Source organism: Scomber japonicus, chromosome 4, assembly GCF_027409825.1.
Source record: "Scomber japonicus isolate fScoJap1 chromosome 4, fScoJap1.pri, whole genome shotgun sequence".
NCBI classification, from domain to species: Eukaryota; Metazoa; Chordata; class Actinopteri; order Scombriformes; family Scombridae; genus Scomber; species Scomber japonicus.
Window position 1 is genome coordinate 18012574 of NC_070581.1, and position 20658 is coordinate 18033231.

At 39.6% G+C, this 20658-nt stretch overlaps 2 protein-coding genes across 2 annotated transcripts; both read left to right on the top strand.

The window, feature by feature from the left end:
- Positions 1 to 2672: 2672 nt before the first annotated feature.
- hoxc12a (homeobox C12a) lies at positions 2673 to 4669 on the top strand. Its single transcript, XM_053317794.1, has 2 exons — positions 2673 to 3261; positions 4431 to 4669. The coding sequence occupies exons 1-2, from the start codon at positions 2673 to 2675 to the stop codon at positions 4667 to 4669; spliced, it is 828 nt and encodes a 275-aa protein (XP_053173769.1).
- An 11802-nt stretch (positions 4670 to 16471) lies between these two features.
- On the top strand, positions 16472 to 19021 carry hoxc11a (homeobox C11a). The gene is made up of 2 exons (XM_053317523.1): positions 16472 to 17342; positions 18789 to 19021. Exons 1-2 carry the CDS (start codon positions 16472 to 16474, stop codon positions 19019 to 19021), a joined length of 1104 nt encoding a protein of 367 aa, XP_053173498.1.
- Positions 19022 to 20658: the final 1637 nt, after the last annotated feature.

Sequence of the window (20658 nt, forward strand, 5' to 3'; positions counted from 1 at the left end):
CAGGACCAGTGGATTCCAGGAGGGTAATTTCAATATCGAGCAGACAGTGTACTAGACAGTGACCTTGACAGTGCTACATACTCCGTTTACCAAGTTCTTTTTTTTTGTGTCAGATTTTAGTTTTTGCTGAATGAGAGCACAAGGCGTATAGTTCACGGTCAGATATGACATCATCGCTGGGCTAAAGATGCACTGAACAGTCAAGCAGTTGTTTGAATGTGAAATACGGATCTGTGGGAGCAGTGGATCGGAGGCGTGGAGAGACGATTCAAGGAGGCGCAACACATGGCCTCTTTCTCCGAGGTAAAGTGGCGGCTACAAGCCTACAAAGTTACTCTGTCACTGGATGAGCGTCCGAGCCGTCCTGTTGTAAACATTACACTGAACTGTGTTTCTTTTGGTAGCTGTTCTAATAACATGAGAGGCTTTGAAGTGATATCAAGACACATCAATGCTCCTCATAAGACTGAGGCATTTTATATTGGATTGATGTTGTGCTGCATTGCGAGACCCACTAACTAGATGCAATACTCTGCAGTGATAGGAGATAGCAATGAGTCTAAGAGACAGAATGAAAGCGAAATGGATCCCTAAGAGCTTCTCCAGTTTAAACATTTGATATTTTTCTTTCTATTTAAGGCTGGAGCAAGGCCCTGTGCCTTTGAGTTAGATGGGATACATGGTCACAAGTGACGGATACAGCTATCAAATATCGGCTGACTTGCAAATCGTTCCCAAACCAATGTTTAAATGAATGCTAATGTTCTCACATAACACCTCGTTGGCACATTTGTAGCACGCAACTATCCCCATTCAACACGCATGTGCACGGCGCTGTAACCCTGCACTATTTTATTCATTCTTAGCTTCAAAGTACTAGTGATTAATTACTCAATGAAATCAGTTTATTTATTTTTTTATTATTTGGACTCTTATCAATTATTTAATTACAGGAGTAGCATACTATGGAAGATGATAGGTTGCTTTTTAAAAGAGCGAAATAGCCATCGGAATATATTCACATATAACTTTATGACATTAGGCTGTTATTGCACACTTTCAGCTGCCACAGCCCAAAAGGCTCTTATATGTTTATTGTATTTTATTGGTTGTAATTTCCGCTTCTTCTGTTTATTTAAATGGAGTATTTGAGTTCAATATCAAGTTCAACCCACCATGACTCTGCGTCGTGAACTTGAGTGGATTGGCGGCGACTTACATGTGTGCTTCGTTATGTTTAGGATTTTTTTTTCTCTTTTACTCTAATTCATTGTTATTGTTGAGTTAAACTATTTGTCATTGTTTTAACCAGACTTTAAAAAAAACTTTCTTGATGAAGATATACGCAGATCCCCCCCTGCTGAGTTACAACTTTTGTGATCCATAAATTGATTTTGTCTTCCGTACATGTAGTCGAGAATGAAGAATAAGATGGTGCTAAATTATGAATTTATAAATGGAAATTGAGAGAGCCAGCTTTGTTGCTGCTTTGATATTACACAATGCAGAAAGTGTTTAAGATTTGAATGTCTTGCTGGATTTTTTTTTTCTTCCCCCAATTAATGAGGAGTCTGTGAAGCCGGGAGAGGAATGCAGAAGTCACGGGTCAGTCATAAGAATATGTTTGAGGATGATGGTTGCGCAGGTTGATGACCAGAGACCACATTAGAAATTCTTGCGCCAGCTGTTGGCAGAAGGCCTGAATTCTGTGCTTCATGGCAAAGTTTTCTGCATAAAAGTACTCTGTAGTAAACTCTGAAAAGTTTTTGTTTGTAACACAGACTCCTTTTTTGTCAGAGCAGAGGCATGACCACAGCATGGCACATCACATATTTGTTCAGTGTCTTCAGAACTGAATCCACAAATCAACTAATTAGCGAGATATAAAGCCGAGAGACTCGGCTGATTGAATCAGTTAAGTGCCCTCTGATATCTTGTAAAATTCATATAAAAGAATTGTGAGAGGTATAACAATCCCACCAGAGTTTGGCTGCGAACGTTTATTGGAGGTATCTGTTAAAGTTGTTCATGTGAGGTGTACTAGAGCATATTATGTGAAATATACCCTCTTAAAGTAACCTTGTAGAATATCGTCCTCTTTTACAGAGCCAGTGGCTTCAACCTGCTGACCCTGTTACTGTAAATATGAGTAGAGTGCGGCAATGAGCATCAGTCTTTTCTTAAAACAAGCTTGTAAAATTGGGACATCACAGCTTTATATGACATTGAATTCAACCATAATTTGCTAGAAAACAAGATGTCCTGTGCACCCTCTCCTTTAAGAAAAATAGTTTTCATAAGAAACAGCATTTAAAAAAAAAAGTTTTGCCAGCTTATAAAGATATTAAACGAGGCCATTGACAGTTCCACGAGTGTAAAAAGAGAAGCAGCCTGGCCTCCTTTTTTGGACTCAGCATGGCTCAAGTGGAGAAAAACAAGATTCTACATTTTTAATAAAAGGTTTATAGTATTTTTAAAAAGCATATAAACCTCTATAATACAGAAGTTAATGTTTTGTTTTGTCTGAGATGGACCAAGTGGGTGGTACCATGTGTAGCAGAAGTTAGCCTGGACACGTGGTTTGAGGATGACCAATCAGGCGCCCCTCCAGGTTTAACTATGTTAAATGTCAGATTGCAATAAACTAGAAGCTGTTGGTCGGGCCCGCGGAAATGGGCGAGCATAATCTCCTTAATCCAGGGTTTGTGGGACCTTTGGTAAACATCCACACTGGAGACACATTTTACTTTCCGAATTTTAGAGCCTCAGGGGGACAACTGGCGGGGCTACCGTCGCTCTCCTACCCGAGAAGGGACAATGTTTGCTCCCTCCCGTGGAATCCTTCGGAGCCGTGCAATGGATACTCTCAATCCTACTTTAGCAGCCCCGTGTCTATTAACCCTTCTTTCAATCGGTCGTGTGAAATTACCAGACCTGAAGAGGGTAAATGTTATTATAGCAACGGCAGCGGAAACAGGGAGACCTGTTCAGGTGGCAACAACCTCAAACGAGAGGATAGAGCGAGAGACACATCATCCCTAACATCTGACCACGGGATGCACAGTGGAATTGGCAACACTGCCGCCTTTTCCAAATATGATTATGGGACCGAGCAGCTAACGCAAGACCCGCCATCCTGTCAGTCAATGGAGTCCGACTCCAGCTCCTCTCTGCTCAACGAGGGCAGCAAGCCTTCATCCAGCGACACACAGACCCTGGTGTCACCGGGAAGCCATTCAAGCAACATAGCCGCAGGCGGAGGTGGGTGTTATTTTTTATTTGTTTAAATCACAATTACTTCAAAGGCACGTTCACATTATTTATAAGGAAGCTGCACACAACTTACAATTGCTGTATTAAATCGTTATCAGAGCATGTTATCTTGATGCACAATTGCAGTCTAGATTAGCCTGCTGGGTAGACTACTTGCGTGGTGTGCAAACGCCGCTAGGGGTTGCCCTAAAATACTCCACGCGCCATGTGCTTGTATACAGTTATAGATAACCTCACCAATCCACAGTGCCTACCAAGCTTTTACATAAACCAACAGCCATGTCATCACATTTGAATATAGTTCAGATGACTGTCTGTGTTTCAGGCATATAAGTGGTTGATATTGGTGTATTGTTGCACTTATTGCACACAAATTAGTGCAGTGATTTAAAGAGGTGAGCCGCTTTGGCTGACTGGATCAAATAGAGAGTTTTCTTTTTAATGACTCGTAAACAGAATTAATATCTGTCGCTGTGCGCTCAAGCGTCATTTAATATGCTCAGAAACTCGCAAATAAGTGGGGGTATTTGCAAGCACGGCTTAATTATCACGTTAATGCAACTTTAACTGCAACCATAAAACTTCCTGTGACACAAACCGCTGTATACTGATTGCCTCCATAGAGGAGTTTGAAAAATAAAAATAATAAACACCTGTGTGTACAAACTATGCGAGATAGGACATGTTTTGGTAGTCTTGAATAGGTTTTGAGATCAGAGATCTGGGGCAGACATCAAAACAAATCCAGTTTGGCTGATGTGTGTGGAGGAAGTGACAGCTTCCAGGAGCGTCAGTTCTCTCAATCCTGATACAAAGCACAATCCCTGCATCTGGAATCTTCTTCAAAATACAGAAAACTTCTCAATATGACTGAAAAAACAGTCTGCATTTCCAGACATATTTTGGGGGAAACGAGTTCTTCATCGTTATAATGTGATTTGGCTTTTGAAATAATTTTCTCCCCAGTTCAGTTTACTCTCCTCTTAAATTAATATTAAATTAACTTAGGCACCAGTAAGGCATTTGCTCCCAGCGTGCTATGGACAGCTGACGCCCCTGTAGGCTCCTCATAACCTTGGAGGTGACCGTGATTTTGCAACTGTGGTGACTAATCCGCTGTTTGCCCCCTCCTCCTCCTCCTCCTCCCCCTCCTCCAGGTGCCCCGTGGTACCCGATGCACACTCGGACCAGAAAGAAGCGTAAACCGTATTCCAAACTTCAGCTGGCTGAGCTAGAGGGTGAATTCATGCTGAATGAGTTCATCACCAGGCAGCGGCGGAGGGAGCTCTCCGACCGTCTGAACCTCAGCGACCAACAAGTCAAGATCTGGTTCCAGAACCGCAGGATGAAGAAGAAGAGACTCATGCTGAGGGAGCAAGCTCTGGCCTACTTTTAGAGATGCGGCAGAAAGTGAATCGATAGGCAGTAAAAAGCCAAACCGTCTGCGCTCTCTTATAGGTCTTCTTTCAATGCATGCACTCATCTATCCATCTTTTACATTGCAGTCAATTATTACATTTTCTGACTTTTTCTTTCTTAAAGGTGCGGGCTGAACAAGCCCAAAACAATCCACTATTTGGCATTAAAAGCTACAGTCAGTGAGGACTGCGTTCATGTTTGGTATAATCGCACAAAAAGCTGTGAGAATGATTTTTTTTGTGTTGGATGCATCTCTTGGTTTTCCTGATTTGTCAAGAGATAGTTCCCCCACCCCCCCAAATATAAGCCACGCGAAATAGGTCGTCAAGGCAATAGTTCAGTTTGGGATGACACATAATGACAACATCCTATTTGTTACTTTTTTTAAGTAAAAAAAAAATTAAATAGGAAACGGGGCCACTTGGTTAAATCTAAAAAAATAAATGTAAAAATAAGATTGAGATTTAGACAGACAAGAGTGTGACTGGCAGGCTGGCGCCGCATACGCACAATCATTTCTCAGAGGTTATAAGGATAAAGAATAATCTCCCTTTCGGTTGATTAATACATCCACAACCAGAATTTGCTGAGTAAGAGGAACATCATGCTTATCTCCTTCCCATAGTTTTCGCCACGCACTGTGGGCACGTTCACGGTCACGGGCAGGAAGTCTGGGAGTCTGCATGAGGAGAGGGGAGGACCGGAACCCGCAGTGTAATCCATACCGATATCTTTATGACTGCGTGCTAACAAGTTTCTAAAAGATATTTTCTTACTTTTATCACCTTTCAACTTGTCCTAACAACAGTCACAGAATTCTGCATGGGTTGCATTTCTTTCGTTGAATGAGATCACCGTTTGCATACGGTTTTGAGCTGCTATTATAGAAAGGTCCAAGTCCAGATTGTGCCAATTGGAAAAAAAGCGTAGTCTACAACAAACTTGCAAAGATCTCTAATGGAAATATATTCAACAGTACAGGAGTACATTTTAGGCCCAACTTAGTTGCTCAAAGCGACCGCCGAAAGTTGCAATTGGTTTTAGGCCCGAAACAGCATTTCTGAATCTTGGTGCTCATAATAAGAATAAATATGTAGAAATTTAGAAACCTTGATAATAGACTTACGTGTGTGCTCCCTTAATTCGGGGAGAAGGCAGTGCATCATCTGTCGTGTATAATGAGTAAGCTATAGCAGTGAAATGTATTTGCAGCATGTTATTGATGTGAAATAGCTATAAGTCATGTTCTGCGGGCCACTTTTTCTGTAGGTGACTTTTTATATAATTTTTTTTTAAAACAAATCAAAAGCGAACACAACCTAAAACATTTTTGACATAAACGTCTACAAAGAATGTATTATTATTATAATTATTACTATTAATAGGATGGATGGACGGAGGGCCTCTTAGGCCTTCTTAATGTACTTGCTCCTTGCAATGTGCTCAATGTTGTCCCTTCCCTTACCTTGTACTCGTGTATAACTTTGTAAAATGAAATTACATATGTTACTATTTGCATCCTATTTGAGGATCCCTTATCGCTATGTAATAGTGCTTTATGTTATTGATCGTCTTGTACAATATCGCATTCCATATAGCCTATTTGTGGTTGTGAGGGTTGGAAATGTAGGCCTATGATATCATACTTCCAAGAATGGATATAAGAGATGGTGTGCAAGAAATGTTACCATACCTGACATTTAAAGAAACCCTGTTACAGTGTACTAGCTGTTTGTCATCGTTCTTTTATCTCGTCCCTCATTGCATTCCCTTCTTTGCGCTTGTAAGGATTGCTACATTGTCTTGTAAAAGTAATAATGATATGAATGTATATGCGTAAGGTCTTCAATAAACAGAATATTGAAACGTTTATTGGTGTTACCTCTGTCTGTCATTAGGTTGCCTCTCTGAATGCTCAGCTTTGAAATCCGGTTTTCTGAGTGCTGACTGGTGGGATTATTTTATTAGACGTGACCTGTAACACAGTTTAAAAATACATGTGTCCACCGCAGTGAAATAAAAATCTGAACATTAATGGGACATTTGGAAGCATTTGAGGGGGTGTTTTGTTGGCACATAATTGTACATGCTGTGAACTATAAGCAATTGAAGCCCACACAGGTTGGTCTCATTTTATTATGGCCACTCGGATACAAAGGTAAACTATAGGTGGCTGTGATAGCGTTCAATGCAAAATGGCGGCCAGATGCATACTCTAAACACCATTTTGCATTGACTACTATAGTACTCTGGATTGCACAGCAACTGCATTAGTGTTCAACAAAAAAAAGGCTTTTCACATGTTTCTCTCAACCCTCATGGTTTCCTTTGAAGTTGGACCTAATCAATGTCACTGATATGCTACAAGCCTATAACGGTGCAGCTAAAAACGCAATAGCTTTGTAAAGCAGTAATAGGGTTACACCCCGGTGCTTCATATAGTCAAGACTCTTGGACTGACGTTTCCTTTTGCATCCTATCTTCTGGTTTGCATTAGTGATTTATATGCGTGATAATTACAAATCAAAACATGGTTTATGAATACACGTGCACAGATCAGATAAAAAGTCACTTAATCAAATGGCACACATCTTTAGAACCACATAGACTGGTTATTTATATGTGTATATATTTATTTATTTATTTATATATATATATATATTTATATATATATATATATATAAAAACGCCTATGTATCCAAAATCCACAAAGCTCTCCCTACTGGCAAGGAAGTGTAAAGCAATGCAGGACAGTGCAGTGTTTTTTCTATCAGCTATCTAACCAAGCATAATGTGTTTGTCTTCACCAGCACCCAGTTAGGTGAAGTACGTCCACTGGAAACTGTTGTGCTGTCTCGGTGTTTCCTTTTCAGTGAAATGTGAGCAGCCGCTCCTGCAAGCGACCCACTCAGTGGCCTTCCTGAGTTAGGCTTTGCAACACATACATACATATATAAAAAAAAATATATATATATGTACACACACACACACACACACACACACACACACACACACACACACACACACATATATATACACACACACACACACACACACACACACATACACAACGCACACACACACACAGGATGACGTCAGCTCAATACTCAACACAACCCTTTTAGTATTGTATTAACTATCGGCTTGAACATTTATCAGTTAAGAAATATGAAGGATTCAAAGTAATCACGAAAAGGCAGATATGGTTTTTAAGCTTCACAACGACACTCTCTATCTCATAGTGGCTGTACTGTAATAGTGTTTCTGCAGCTGGCCGGAGCCTCAGCCTCTGATATTTGTGTTTGTTGACTTTACTACAGACACGCACCGTCACAAATTGGAATAACTCACTATATTCAAAACCACAACAAATCCCCTCTAAAACGTATTCAACGCCGTAATACAAAATGCTTAATGTATTGTATGTATATGTAGCCTGTACTATGAATATAAGAGCTATAAAGTCCTCCAGGCGAGAAAAGGGCCGTCTGGACGTGCTGGTATTCGGTCGGCCACAATAGCAGTCTGCAGACATAAAAATAAACAAACAGATGAATACAAAATAAACCAATAAATAAATGTAGAATTTTAGTTTTCAAAATGACCACTATGTATATTATAACCAAAGCATGTAAAAAATAAATTTCAGATTGTTTGTGAAAATATAAAATATGTCTCCTCAAAATGAGACTATCGCTTTAAGTGTAGCATTCACTGAATTGATGATTTGGAAACAGGCTCTCTATGTACATTTACGCATCTGATTAAAATGTGCTGTGAATAATAATTACAATTGAAACAGTAGAATTACATGGACATGGATGAACATGGATATCAGATGACATACTAACAACTGAGTTTTGAATAATTTCCTTCTTATAATAAGAGAAATGCATCCGTGGTGTTTTAATATGCAACCTTTTACGCACCGATGACAGCATTCACATGTCCGTGCATGTTTTAATTAAAGACATACACAGTGCGTTAGTTTCGATGTGACGCCAGTCTGATGCAAAACATAACAAGTTAAGTGCACCAAGTATTTGCTGTCATAAAATAGTAGCCAAGACAATGAAAAAATACAAGGATATCTTAAATTGGGTGTATTGAATTTGATCATACAGAGGCATCATTCATAACAACGCCAATCTTTTTATTCTATCAAATGCTCTGTTGACCATGAAAGCAGATAAACTGGTGCCTTGTGTTCGTGTGTTGCCTTGTTAAATTGGTTAGAGGAGAATAATAGATGCAAAATGCACCCATGACGCTCCTGACTGTCCTGCAGAACCCCAGGCATTTATATATATATTCTTCAAGGTCAACTACGTTACAAATAGTGACTAAAACCTTTTAGTAAAGAAAGAAAGAAAAAAGATACTGTGCAGGTATGCTGTATTGAATATTGAAATTTAAATAACAAGAAGTATTATAACTGTATTAATCTGGTTTAATTATTTATGGTTTCAGTTTTATATGGATTTGAGCTTGTTAAAATGTGTAAAACAATCTGGTGATCCATAGAAAATATATATTAACCAAGATCAATGATTTGTAAACATATTACAATAGATTAGTATTCAGTTAACAGAGAGCATTGAAAACTCAAATTGACAACAGCGACGTTTTGCATGTTTACACATTTTGTCAACTAGAAATTTGATCTTAAATGTCATGATAACGCATTGTTACTTTTAACCCTCGGTCTCGTGTTTGCTGCCATGATGCCAACAGTGTTGTGTGTTTTGCTGTGTTTGTGTGTTGGGTGTGTCCCGTGTGAAACTGTGGGATTATTTGGATTGAATAACGTGGCAGTCTGCTTTTTGAACGGTGCCAAACAGAAATCTAAACATGCAGTTTTAACTTGAACTTCAAAATTATACTTAGCTGTTGTTATGACACGTGGCCTTTCTGTGTAGCCTCTTTATTCGGATATTTATTATTTTTTGCATTTCCTTGAGACAGACGTTTTGATTCTGCTGGGAATAATTTTAAGCATCCACATCCAATAATCCACTAAACACTGGAGTGCGTCTTTACTTGCCAATAGTTGTTCTAAAAGGCTAAAAATGATCACTGCATGAAGCTAATATTAGTTTGCACTCATTTGCCTCGTCTACATTCTAATTTAGTATATTTAACTCTATGCAGGCCATATCAAAACTCTAAAGAAATCTGTCGGCATTGCGGGGAACCTCAGGATATTTGGATTGTAAAACAGGATGAAATCTCAGTTGGCTCTGCAGGTCTTTACAATAGGTCTTTCACTGCTCTTGAGCACTTTTGACTTTGAGACTGGCTAAATCTGTTTATGGCAGCCTGTCTCAGCGTCCCAAAGGTCAGTGAGCTTCACAGTGCCCTTCGCAGAGAACTTGTGTGGCATGTGGTCTACGTCCCCCGCCACCCCTCTGCCGTTTATGGTACGGAGCTGGCTAGAGAAATAGAAAGCAATGTTATTCCTACTAAAGTGTGTGGGGGCGAGTAAGTGTGTGGACATGCGTGTGTATGTGTGTATGTGTGTGTGTGTGTGTGTGTATGTGTGTGTGAGAGAGAGAGATAGAGAGAGAGACAGTGAGAGTGCGGGGGCAGTGTGTGTGTGTGTGTGTGTGCGTGTGTGTGTGTTAATGTGATAGAGAAAGACAGTATAGGTAGAATGCTTACCATCAAAGATCCATATCGTTTCACTCCTCTCAGAACTGTTATATATTGATTTTGACATGATTTGAAATGAGTTCTCTATGAGCTCTATTTTTTTCTGAGGTGTACCATCTTATCAATTTGTTTTTCAATAGCATCGCAAGTCCAGTAGCCCTTAATACTGGATGTGAAGGTTTCATTGCTGTCTTGAAAGAGCCTCTAGTTGGCCCTAATGGACAGAAGTCAAAGACATCTCACATTTCAAAATTGATTGAGGTTGTGGCTTGCGAAATTAGTGGCCAAGCGTTTTCATATTGTTGTTTTTGTTTGTCCAATTATGGCATCATTGCTTTTAGTTTTGCTTTTATATGTCGAGATCGTGTGAAATACACAGGGTCAATGTAAAGAATGTGTACGGCATTTGGCAACGCCCCGAATTGATCAGTAATATTTTCTCAGTATTATTTAATCTCAGTTTTCCAATGACATTATTCAGTTGTTTGAAGACGCATCGATTTCATCCTTTTTGCTTCCTATTGCGCACAGTGTATTCTCCTTAAATGCTTAGTGCTTAGGACGTGGACTGTCCTCTCCTCTCCAGACATGGACATTAACGCATTCACTGAAGGTCAAGTATGCAGCATGGTACTGCACAACCGGCGTTGCCTGCTTTATGCGCCTACAATTTTATACAAGATGGAAAATTCTATGTCACCTGTTCATATTTGTCCAGCGTCGGTTCAGTGCACAGGCGGCGTAGTTTGGACTATACGTTTTTTTTCCTAAATGAATATCAATACTTTTATGTGCAGTGTTATCTTTGTGTTTAAAGGTCTGGCTCAGAAGAAAAGGTTGGAAAAATCTGCAGCGAGGACGGCAAAGCAAACATTGGTAGTACTAAATGTTTAAGCAGGCATTTCAACGATATCTGAGTCTGTAGTGTATAGATCAGAGCTTCTATTTTGGTTCCACATACCGAACCAGTTCTGTGCAAGGCCAGCGCAGACTAAAATAAGGCATTTTGACCCCCGGTGCGAAAAAAAAAAACAAAACAACCAGTGCGCGCTTCACCTCAAATGAAATAAATATTCACGATACACGACGAAATTGCATTGATCTGAATAGTCATTACACATAAATTAATAAGAACTAAACGTGCTTTAAGCAACGATTAAATTTGTCCTCCTGTATGAAATTAGCCAAAAGCTTTTTTCTGACGAGACTTGGTGACAACAGACCAACATTTGACCGAATAATGAGAAAAATATCACCAAGAGAGACGCTTGCTTCTAACGACTGACACAATATTGGTATATTTACTGCACATAAATAAAAATGTTGAATAATTTGTTTAACTTGTTTTAATCAGGTTATATTTGTCACCAAACTAACTACTTTATTTGCAAGTCAACACATTGAAAAACATAACATTGCGTAATGGTCCGCAGGTCGTGCGTAATGTTGTGTTGTCTTGTGTGTAATTTCCGAAACCCGGCAAAAACAACAGTTTATTTATGAAAGTTAGTTAACGCTTGTTTGTTTCCAGACACTGGAGACATTATCCCTGCCGGTGTGGTGAAGTGATTTCTCTGATATTTTAGAAGATTCACTGTAGTGTTACTAGAGGTCCAACAAAGGCCGTGCCTAAAAATATCTTTTTAAATATAATTCAGCATGTGACAGGCCATAGCCCCTAGACTTTTTCCCCCATTTTTATTTTTTTGCTTTTGTAGAATTGTATTAACCATGAATCCAAGAGCCCCTTTAGCGAAATATCAAACACAAGCTCATTTTTTTTTTGCTTATCTAGAATTTGTTTAAAGACAGATACACTTCAGGGTTCACTATTCCTTTGCTCAAAGCACTTACAGGTTTTTCCAGGACATCTAAATAACACAGTGGCGCTGAAGCCAAGCAGTCACTATATTGGACGATTTCTTGTGATGTGAAATCATTTAATACTTCTAATAAAAAAAGTTAACACATTGTTGTGAAAGCTTTATGTCCTAGTGACTGAAAGAGAAATACACTCTGGAGATTGCCTTAAATGTAACAGCAACACACATCCTTATCTTGTAAGCTATTGTTGCCACCACAGACGCTTCACGCTAGGTGCATTCACTGAGACCTCAGTAAAAAAAAAAAAAAGGCTCTTTAGTGTTGCTTGAAACTGTTCGCAGCTCATACAGCCAAGTTTAACTGCCCGACTTACATCCAATTAAACTTATCTAGGCCATGAGGGGACAGTAATATGATTACACAGGCTTCCCACATTTAGCCTTGACTTCAGCAAACTGTGCAGCAGTGTCTTGTTGAACTGCGCCCATTGTGTATGTGTCTCTGTGTGGTGGTGTTTTGTGTGTGTTGTGAGTGTTGTATCACTTGGCAAAGGATTTATCGAAGCAGGGCAGAAACACTGCAATATTAAGGAGCGCCATTTTTGAAATGAGAATTCTTCTTAAGAAAGGGTGACACCTAGGTTAAGCATTGTAATTATGGTGCGAGGTAGCAATACATAGCTTAAATTCCTCAGACACAGTCGTAAAGTTAGTGCTCCAACAGTGATATTTAAGTGAAGAATGGCAAATGTTTACAACACCTTCGCCAATAGCTCAACAGAACATTTCGACTATTGTATTAAACAAATAGGAGTCTCATTACTAATATGGTTCATCACAGAATGAGTCGTTATAATATAGAATAGGCAGGAATTCAAAACTCAGATACAGACCACTTTGCGTGCAAACTCTGCATATACTTGGCATGCTCATTTGGCGCAACCAAATCAAACTTTGCTGGGTCCTACTGCTAGCAGAATATCAGCTGCTTTAACTCGTCCATTCAGGGGAATAAACACATGATAAACCTTCTTCCTTGACTGATGATCTGTGCACACCGAGGCGAGGATAACCAGTGTTTAAACCCTCGGAAGGTGGATATTGCCAAGTGATGCACGTTGATGCATGATATTTTGGCACATTATGACAAATACACCGACTTAAATGGAGTCAGGATTACTATCTCTCATTGCTTTAAACTATTGAATTCCTCTAGTATACTGTGTAGTCTTTTAAAATCATCTTTCGCATTTTTCAGTTGTCTTGATCAACAGGCCCAACTTTTTAATTGTATTAGTGCATCAGTTATTCATACCCACACATTACTTATTTATACCGCGCTAATATGCATCATTGAAATGCCCATGATGAGGAAATGATTTGACAGTATTTTACTCTGTCTGCTTTGGTTTATCCTGGCCTGCTGAGAGAAAAGTTTTTATTTATTGCCATGAGAATATTTTTTTTTCATTCTACAGATTCTACAGATGATGATCAGAGTAATCTTGACACCCGGATACATTTTAAATGTCGCGAATCTGAACCGTTACTACAATCCAATAAGCAGCCTTGGTCGGCTTTGCAGTTTTAAAAATTTCAACTTCAAATGAAAGCCCCACATTTTAGCCTTTAAATGACAGAGAATATTTTATACACCGCACTATTAAAATAGGCAATGACATCTTCATAGGCGAATTATTATTGTTGTTATGCAACTGCACAACACGGATGCTGCAGCATGTGTCGAGCATGTGTCCAGGCAGGCCACAGGCCAGTATGTTTACACAAATATTGCTTAGCTGCGGGTTGTCCATCCACCGAAAAATGACTTGAGTTGAAAGACGCACACATAAACGTACATATTCTTTCTGGATTGTTTAATTACGATAATTATCCAATTTAGATTAAGTTCAGTGAAATGTTTGCTCTTACAAAAATGTTAAAACGCTAAATTTGACGTTTTGACTCTACTATTAGTGGCCTAAATCGCATTTTTTAAAATGTACACCCAAAACCAAATTTAAGAAAACGCCTAATGTTGTTCGGTGTGAAAATTCAACGCACTGGTGCTCTCTTAAGATGCAGAATATCTAGTTCCTGAAATCCAAATTCCTCTCATTCTCAACGTTTATGGTTTTCAATAGAACAAAGGGATATGGCGTTACTGCAGCCATTCGGAGTTTTATGGTGGACGTAGAGAGGATTTTAGTGGTCAAATTCAAGTGCTGTGTCTGGACAGCTGTCTGCTTTCTTTGTACTTGGATGCAGGATGCATCATGAGAGACAACCTTTTGTCTGTTGGGGTAGTAAACAAGGTAATGCCAATACCACTTTTTCACAAATACGCCTGCAATGGGCTGTCATTCCCAATGTTGTAGTCTGATTATGTCGCTTCTTCTTATCCTTGCTGTTGGGAATCAGCAAAGACACGAACTTTGTTTTCCATTATTTTTAAACAGCACAGGTGTCTTATAAGTAATTGTAATAGAGCGATGGTGTTATTGGAACATTGGATAATAATTCAAAAGCCTATTGCAACATTTAGGAAGTAGCCTATAATCATAAACAATGGGCCATCATATTAATTTCACCTTGTGATAGTATCAGTTAGTCTATAAAGATTCGTAGATGGCCCTCAACAGTACAATTAAAAGTTTACAATGACGCGGGAAAGAACACACAGGCGCATCTTTTCTCCAAACCATTAATTTTATTACAATTTATTTTTTTCAAAAAAAGTCCAGAGGACATGTCTTTCTTTTTAACAGTCACGCACAGATAAATGTCGACATTCTGGTGGAAAATAAAATGATCACAGCAGCTTGAAACATCAGCTGGGACTTATTTAATTTTAGAGGGAAACGTCGGATACATTCATAGTGCTTGGTCAATAGGCCCAGTCTGAGTGGCCTATAAGTAGCAGTTTACAAGGAGACTAATTGTTGCTCTGCTATGAAGCTTATAGAAAAAAAAAGCTGCAACCAAAAACGTTTAGTTTAGTCGACAAGTGAGTCTATAAGGACATATTCTGTCTCAATATATCAATTTAAATATGTTCAGACTCTGGCACAGTGCGGTGTTGTCAATCACCTCTCCAAACTGGAATAATACTAAATCCAGCAATTCTAGGGGAATTATTAAATTTTTTCTCCTTTTTTTTTTTTTTTTTTTTTTTCTTAAACAGAGTTTGTGTGTAAACCATTAGGACACATTTGCCTGTTGGAGGAGATGCAAGGTCCCTGGGCTTCACTGGTAGTACTTCTGCACACAGGAACTTCAGGAACTTGGATCTTGAGTATTGCGCAGTTGTCCTCCATGGACTCTGTCATGATCCAAAGTCAAAGGGAATGAGAGTGTGTCGGTTACTTTAGCTAGCTCAGTCAACATGTATGGTGTGTATCCCACATTGCCTAACTGTTGGTTCAACTTCATTTTACAACATAGTATAGACCCGTACAGTCAGTGTACTGTGTGCAACGTTTTTAATTTGGTAAAAGAAAACAAATGAATAAATAAAATAGAAAAAACAGATGAGCCCAGGTCACTCACACTTCTGTTTAATATTCATATGTGCAACATGCTCATATATCCACCAATGTGAAATAAAAAAAGAGGATTAAAAAGACTAACAGAACCCTTAAGAAAAGATCCTGTGCGTTGACAGATCATTGTGAAAATGTTCTGGGGATGCTCAGAGAGTTGAAGACAAACACGAGTCATTCAGTGTGATTGTTAAACTTTTGTTAAACAGTGAAATGATGATTGAGCTTGTGGGATTGCGTTTTAGCGGGTTTATATCTTATATGGGCCACATTCACAACGATTACTGATGTTTACCTGCTTCTACTACTCAATACAGATTATGTACTGTGCGTAAATGTCAGTGATAATAATTATCTCATTCTATGATTTAAATGTTAACATTACCAGTAGTCAAAAAGCGCAAATAGTGTTCGTGATAGGGATGGCCATTCTCCTATAATAATAAAAAAATAATAATAGTAATAATATTAATAATCTTACCTGTAAAACTCCATAACACTATGAAATGCACGTCAGATAGTGCACTCTGCAGTTTGTGCTATGTCTGTTTAAGGAGCTGTAGCTGTTTAGCTAGCCTACCACCATCCCATAAACATAAACACACACACAGAGCACACATCTCTCTAATTGTCATAAGCCAGCAAACAGGAATCTGTTACTGGTTTTCTTAGTGCGCCTGTGGTGTTTGAAAATTATTCGTTTGAACCTCCTCGATCTTACCTAAAGCCAACCACTCCTACACAACTCTTCCAAATTGATATATGACAATATGTACTTTCGATCACGTGTCTGCGGGGCGACTTAGACGGATTGCGCGTCATCTCGCCTTCCCAAATTTTTCCCTTCTGCTGCAGCTCGTATCCAAAACATCTATCTATAGTACGGAGTACGAGAGAGAGAGAAAGATGTTTAACTCGGTGAATCTGGGCAACTTCTGCTCCCAGACGCGCAAAGACCGGACATCCGAGTTTGGGGACAGGACGGGCTGCGCGTCCAACATCTACCTCCCCAGCTGCACCTACTACGTCCCCGAGTTTTCTGCCGTCTCCTCGTTTCTTCCACAGGCCCCGGCCCGGCAAATCAGCTACCCTTATTCCACAAATCTGTCTCAAGTACCGCCGGTACGGGAAGTTTCATACGGCTTGGACCCTGCTAGTAAATGGCACCACAGAAGCAATTATGCATCGTGCTACTCGGGAGAGGATTTGGTGCATAGGGACTGTCTTCCACCATCCACCATGACAGAAATGCTTATGAAGAACGAGAGTGTGTACAGCCACCACCATCACCATCACACCCACCCGGGTTCCAATCACCCCTCCACAGGTTTTTACTCCGGCATGGGGAAAAACAACGTCCTCCCGCAAGGTTTCGATCGCTTTTTTGAGACCGCATACTGCAGCAGCACGGACAATCAGTCAGACAATTGTTTACAAAAGGGCGAGGGGGGAAAGCTGGAAAGCGACTCCCAGCAGCAGCAGCAGCAACAGCAGCAGTCCACAGCCTCTGTCCCCGGAGCCTCGGAGCAGGAAAAAGACCCAGAAGATGAGGAGGAACATACAAATTCAGGCTCATGTACGTCTTCCTCCGCAACAACCAAGGACGGCAACGCCAGCAAGAACAGCCACTCGAGTAGGTATACCGAAGCTGTAAAATGGGGGAAGGTTAAGGGGACTAGCCCGGTGTTTTGTCGGTCAGATTTTATGTGGAGTTTTATAAGCATTCAAAGGATTTTATTATAACCCTACAAAGCTCTTTCTTGCAACGAGAAGAATTTTTACGATGGGAAAACGCTTTGAAAAAAGGGGGATGTTATACACAGACGCCTCTATGGTGAGAGTCTGTGAAATTTTTAAGAGAGAGCTATTGTGACAAATGTTAACTTTGATCATGAACTTGCGTTGGGCATTTTAAGGGATTTTGTCGTTGGGCTGTCGAAAGTAAAAACCAATTGGGCAGAACATTGCTTTTGGCGTCTTGTGAATTTTCTTTTAGCACTAGGTTTGCCTGCAATACATGCTGCACAGAGTATGACACACTTTACTGTTAAATGCGTTCTAATATAGGCCTGCCTATCTATCTATCTATCTATCTATCTATCTATCTATCTATCTATCTATCTATCTGTCTATCTATCTATCTATCTATCTATGTATCTATGTATTTATGTATCTATGTATTTATCTATCTATCTATCCATCTATCTATCTATCTATCTGTAAATGAATCAGTGACCACTCGAGTGTTTTGATTCGTTCATATATGAGTAGAATGGGTATTATGCTATGTCCACCATAACGCTGAAAAAAAGCTTAGTTACAAAGCTGTGCAGGTTTCTTTTTGCATTTCACCCCTAGCTAAAGATTTGCATGCAGACTGGCATTACTGCTAACTTGAGTGGCACAATAAAAAGTAAAAACCAAGCTGGATATAAGTGCAAGAAATAGCACTGATTGCAGCACACAGGTCACCATTGGTGTTTAGCATGATAAACAGTGTATTAGCCCAGCCAGTCTGCAGACAAGCTAACTGAAGCTGATGTTTGCCCTTCTTGCACAGAAAAAAATAAACAATAAAAAAAATCTATTTCCCATGTCACCTGTTTGATAAGAAGTTATAGGACCATAGAGGTCTGCATAGGCCACTGCAAACATGGGCAATGCGTTTCAACCCACTGCCAAAAGATTGTGTAAATTGTTAGTTTAGCTCCAGAGGAATGTGGCGCACATAATGCGGTGAAATATCTTTGTTGTTGTATATTTATCACAGATAAACACGTACTTAAGAGACTGTAAGTTGATATTATTTACTTCAAGCGATTCGGATATTTAACACTCTTTATGGCTGGTTTATCTGATAGCCTCAGCCACTTTGCTAGATGAACGTTGACTGAAATGTTATCATTAGTAATGCCACTGAAACAGAATTCTCACTATCTGGCACATCTATCGCCACTATAGCCTATTTTTGTATATATCATTTATAGAAAATTCCTGTGACATTATTGCAGTTTTTCCTGACACTCTGATTTTACTTAAATGTTGTTTTTGTTTTTTGAAATCTTTTTTTTTTCTTCAGGCACTCCTCGCACAAGGAAGAAGAGGTGTCCATATTCCAAGTTTCAGATTCGAGAGCTGGAGCGGGAATTCTTCTTTAACGTTTACATCAACAAAGAGAAAAGGCTTCAGCTTTCCCGAATGTTAAACCTCACCGACCGCCAGGTTAAAATTTGGTTTCAGAATAGAAGGATGAAAGAGAAGAAGCTGAGCAGAGATCGTCTCCAGTACTTTTCTGGAAACCCTCTGTTGTGAGGAGCAGGAGCAAAGAAGTGTCACGGTCTTGGTCAGTGACACTAAGGCCTACTCTTATGTCATTGAATTGTAATCGTGGGCATAACGATTTTCTAAAGGAGCCCACATCACCAACAGTGCAATGTTAAAAGTGGACAGTGGGAGTAATAGGCCTGCATGGGAGAAAGTCGCCATTTTCTTATTGCCCACGGGCGGCGATGAATTTCTAGCTGCTTCTCAGAGAAGGCCTACATGGTTAGAATAATCATTTATACCTATGCTGTTCTTGAATATGTCCCTCTATTTATCACGATTCTCCATTATGTTTATTCTATTGTTCATATAGACATATTTGTTAAAATATCAAATGTAACAGTTTGAATCCTTATTGCGCAGACAACTTTTAGCTCTTCCCCTCCCCTCTGGTCTATGTATATAGCATATCATTATCTAATTATTTCTCAGACCAGAGTATGGACAAATTATCGCAAAATCTCCAGGCTGCATTTTCGCCACTGAGAACTGTGACGTCCAATCTGTGAAAAGTATATTCCCCTGTACAGAGTAGCCTATGCAATGTGCATTTCGTGACTGTAAATAGGCGTATGTTGAATTTCCTTCCCCCCCCCCCCCCATCCCTGCTGCTATTTTTCAGCACACTGCCCATACAACTTTAAACAGCTTTAACGCCAACACTCGTTAAATTATTTGCTTCAAACATTGGTGCTTTGGATTCCAGAGAGGAGGAACAGATTGTCGGCCTGTGTATCATTAATATAATACATATGAAATAAACAGAAACGTATAGGCAAAAATCAACGACTTTGTGCTTTTTGTGCTATCATGATCACAATTACCATTACTGATATGACATATGCATTTGTTCTCCACAGAAGCAATGTTTGCTGCTTTTTGCTTGGTCGTGAGTCTTGGAAATAGCAACCCTGCTCATAAATGTGTGTATAACCCAAAATGATTGACCTACATTGTCTAAATAACACACTTTGAGCTTGTGTTATAATGGCCAGTTCCTGAAGATACACACATTTTTACTTTGGTAGATATGGTGGCGGTTGTGAAAGTGGGGAATAGTGACGGCAGGGGCCTACACTTGTCCGATTTTCTGTCTAATTTAAGATTACACCACTCAAAAAGATCATGTTTGAATTTTAGCAAGCTTGTTAAACGAAGATAGACCCCAGATCTTAGAAATGTGGAGAAAGAGAGTGGAATGATAACCTCTTTTAGTGCCCACTAAACGGAATCGCCACTCTTGTAGTCTAGACACTGCCATAAAGACAGAGGCACTAAATGGCTATTTTTTTCCTCTTAATTGCACCGTCTGTTCGGGGGGAATGGCGTTCACTTCCGCTGTAAATAGTAAACAAGCTAAGACTGGATGTCCGAAAGGGGGAAAGACTTGCCAAGAGGTTTCGACATGAACTCGGTCTGTGCAGTCTGCAACGTCAAACCAACCCCCCACCAATCCCCTCTGCACACTACAACCGTCATGTTCACCATTCTTCTAATCTGAAGATTGGAAAACAACAACAGAACCCGTCTTTCCAGAGTAGGGATTTTCCATTTCCTCATGTAAGTTTAATTTTTCCTATTTGAACCTACCCCCCCCCAAAAAAAGATTTTGCCTGTCAACGTTT

Bases quoted from the DNA above. Each gene is read 5' to 3' on its own strand.
- hoxc11a (XM_053317523.1), top strand. From the start codon at position 16,472: ATGACAATATGTACTTTCGATCACGTGTCTGCGGGGCGACTTAGACGG. The intron at 17,343-18,788 runs GTAGGTATACCG...TTTTTTCTTCAG, and splicing joins CAGCAAGAACAGCCACTCGA to GCACTCCTCGCACAAGGAAG.
- hoxc12a (XM_053317794.1), top strand. From the start codon at position 2,673: ATGGGCGAGCATAATCTCCTTAATCCAGGGTTTGTGGGACCTTTGGTA. The intron at 3,262-4,430 runs GTGGGTGTTATT...CCCCTCCTCCAG, and splicing joins CAACATAGCCGCAGGCGGAG to GTGCCCCGTGGTACCCGATG.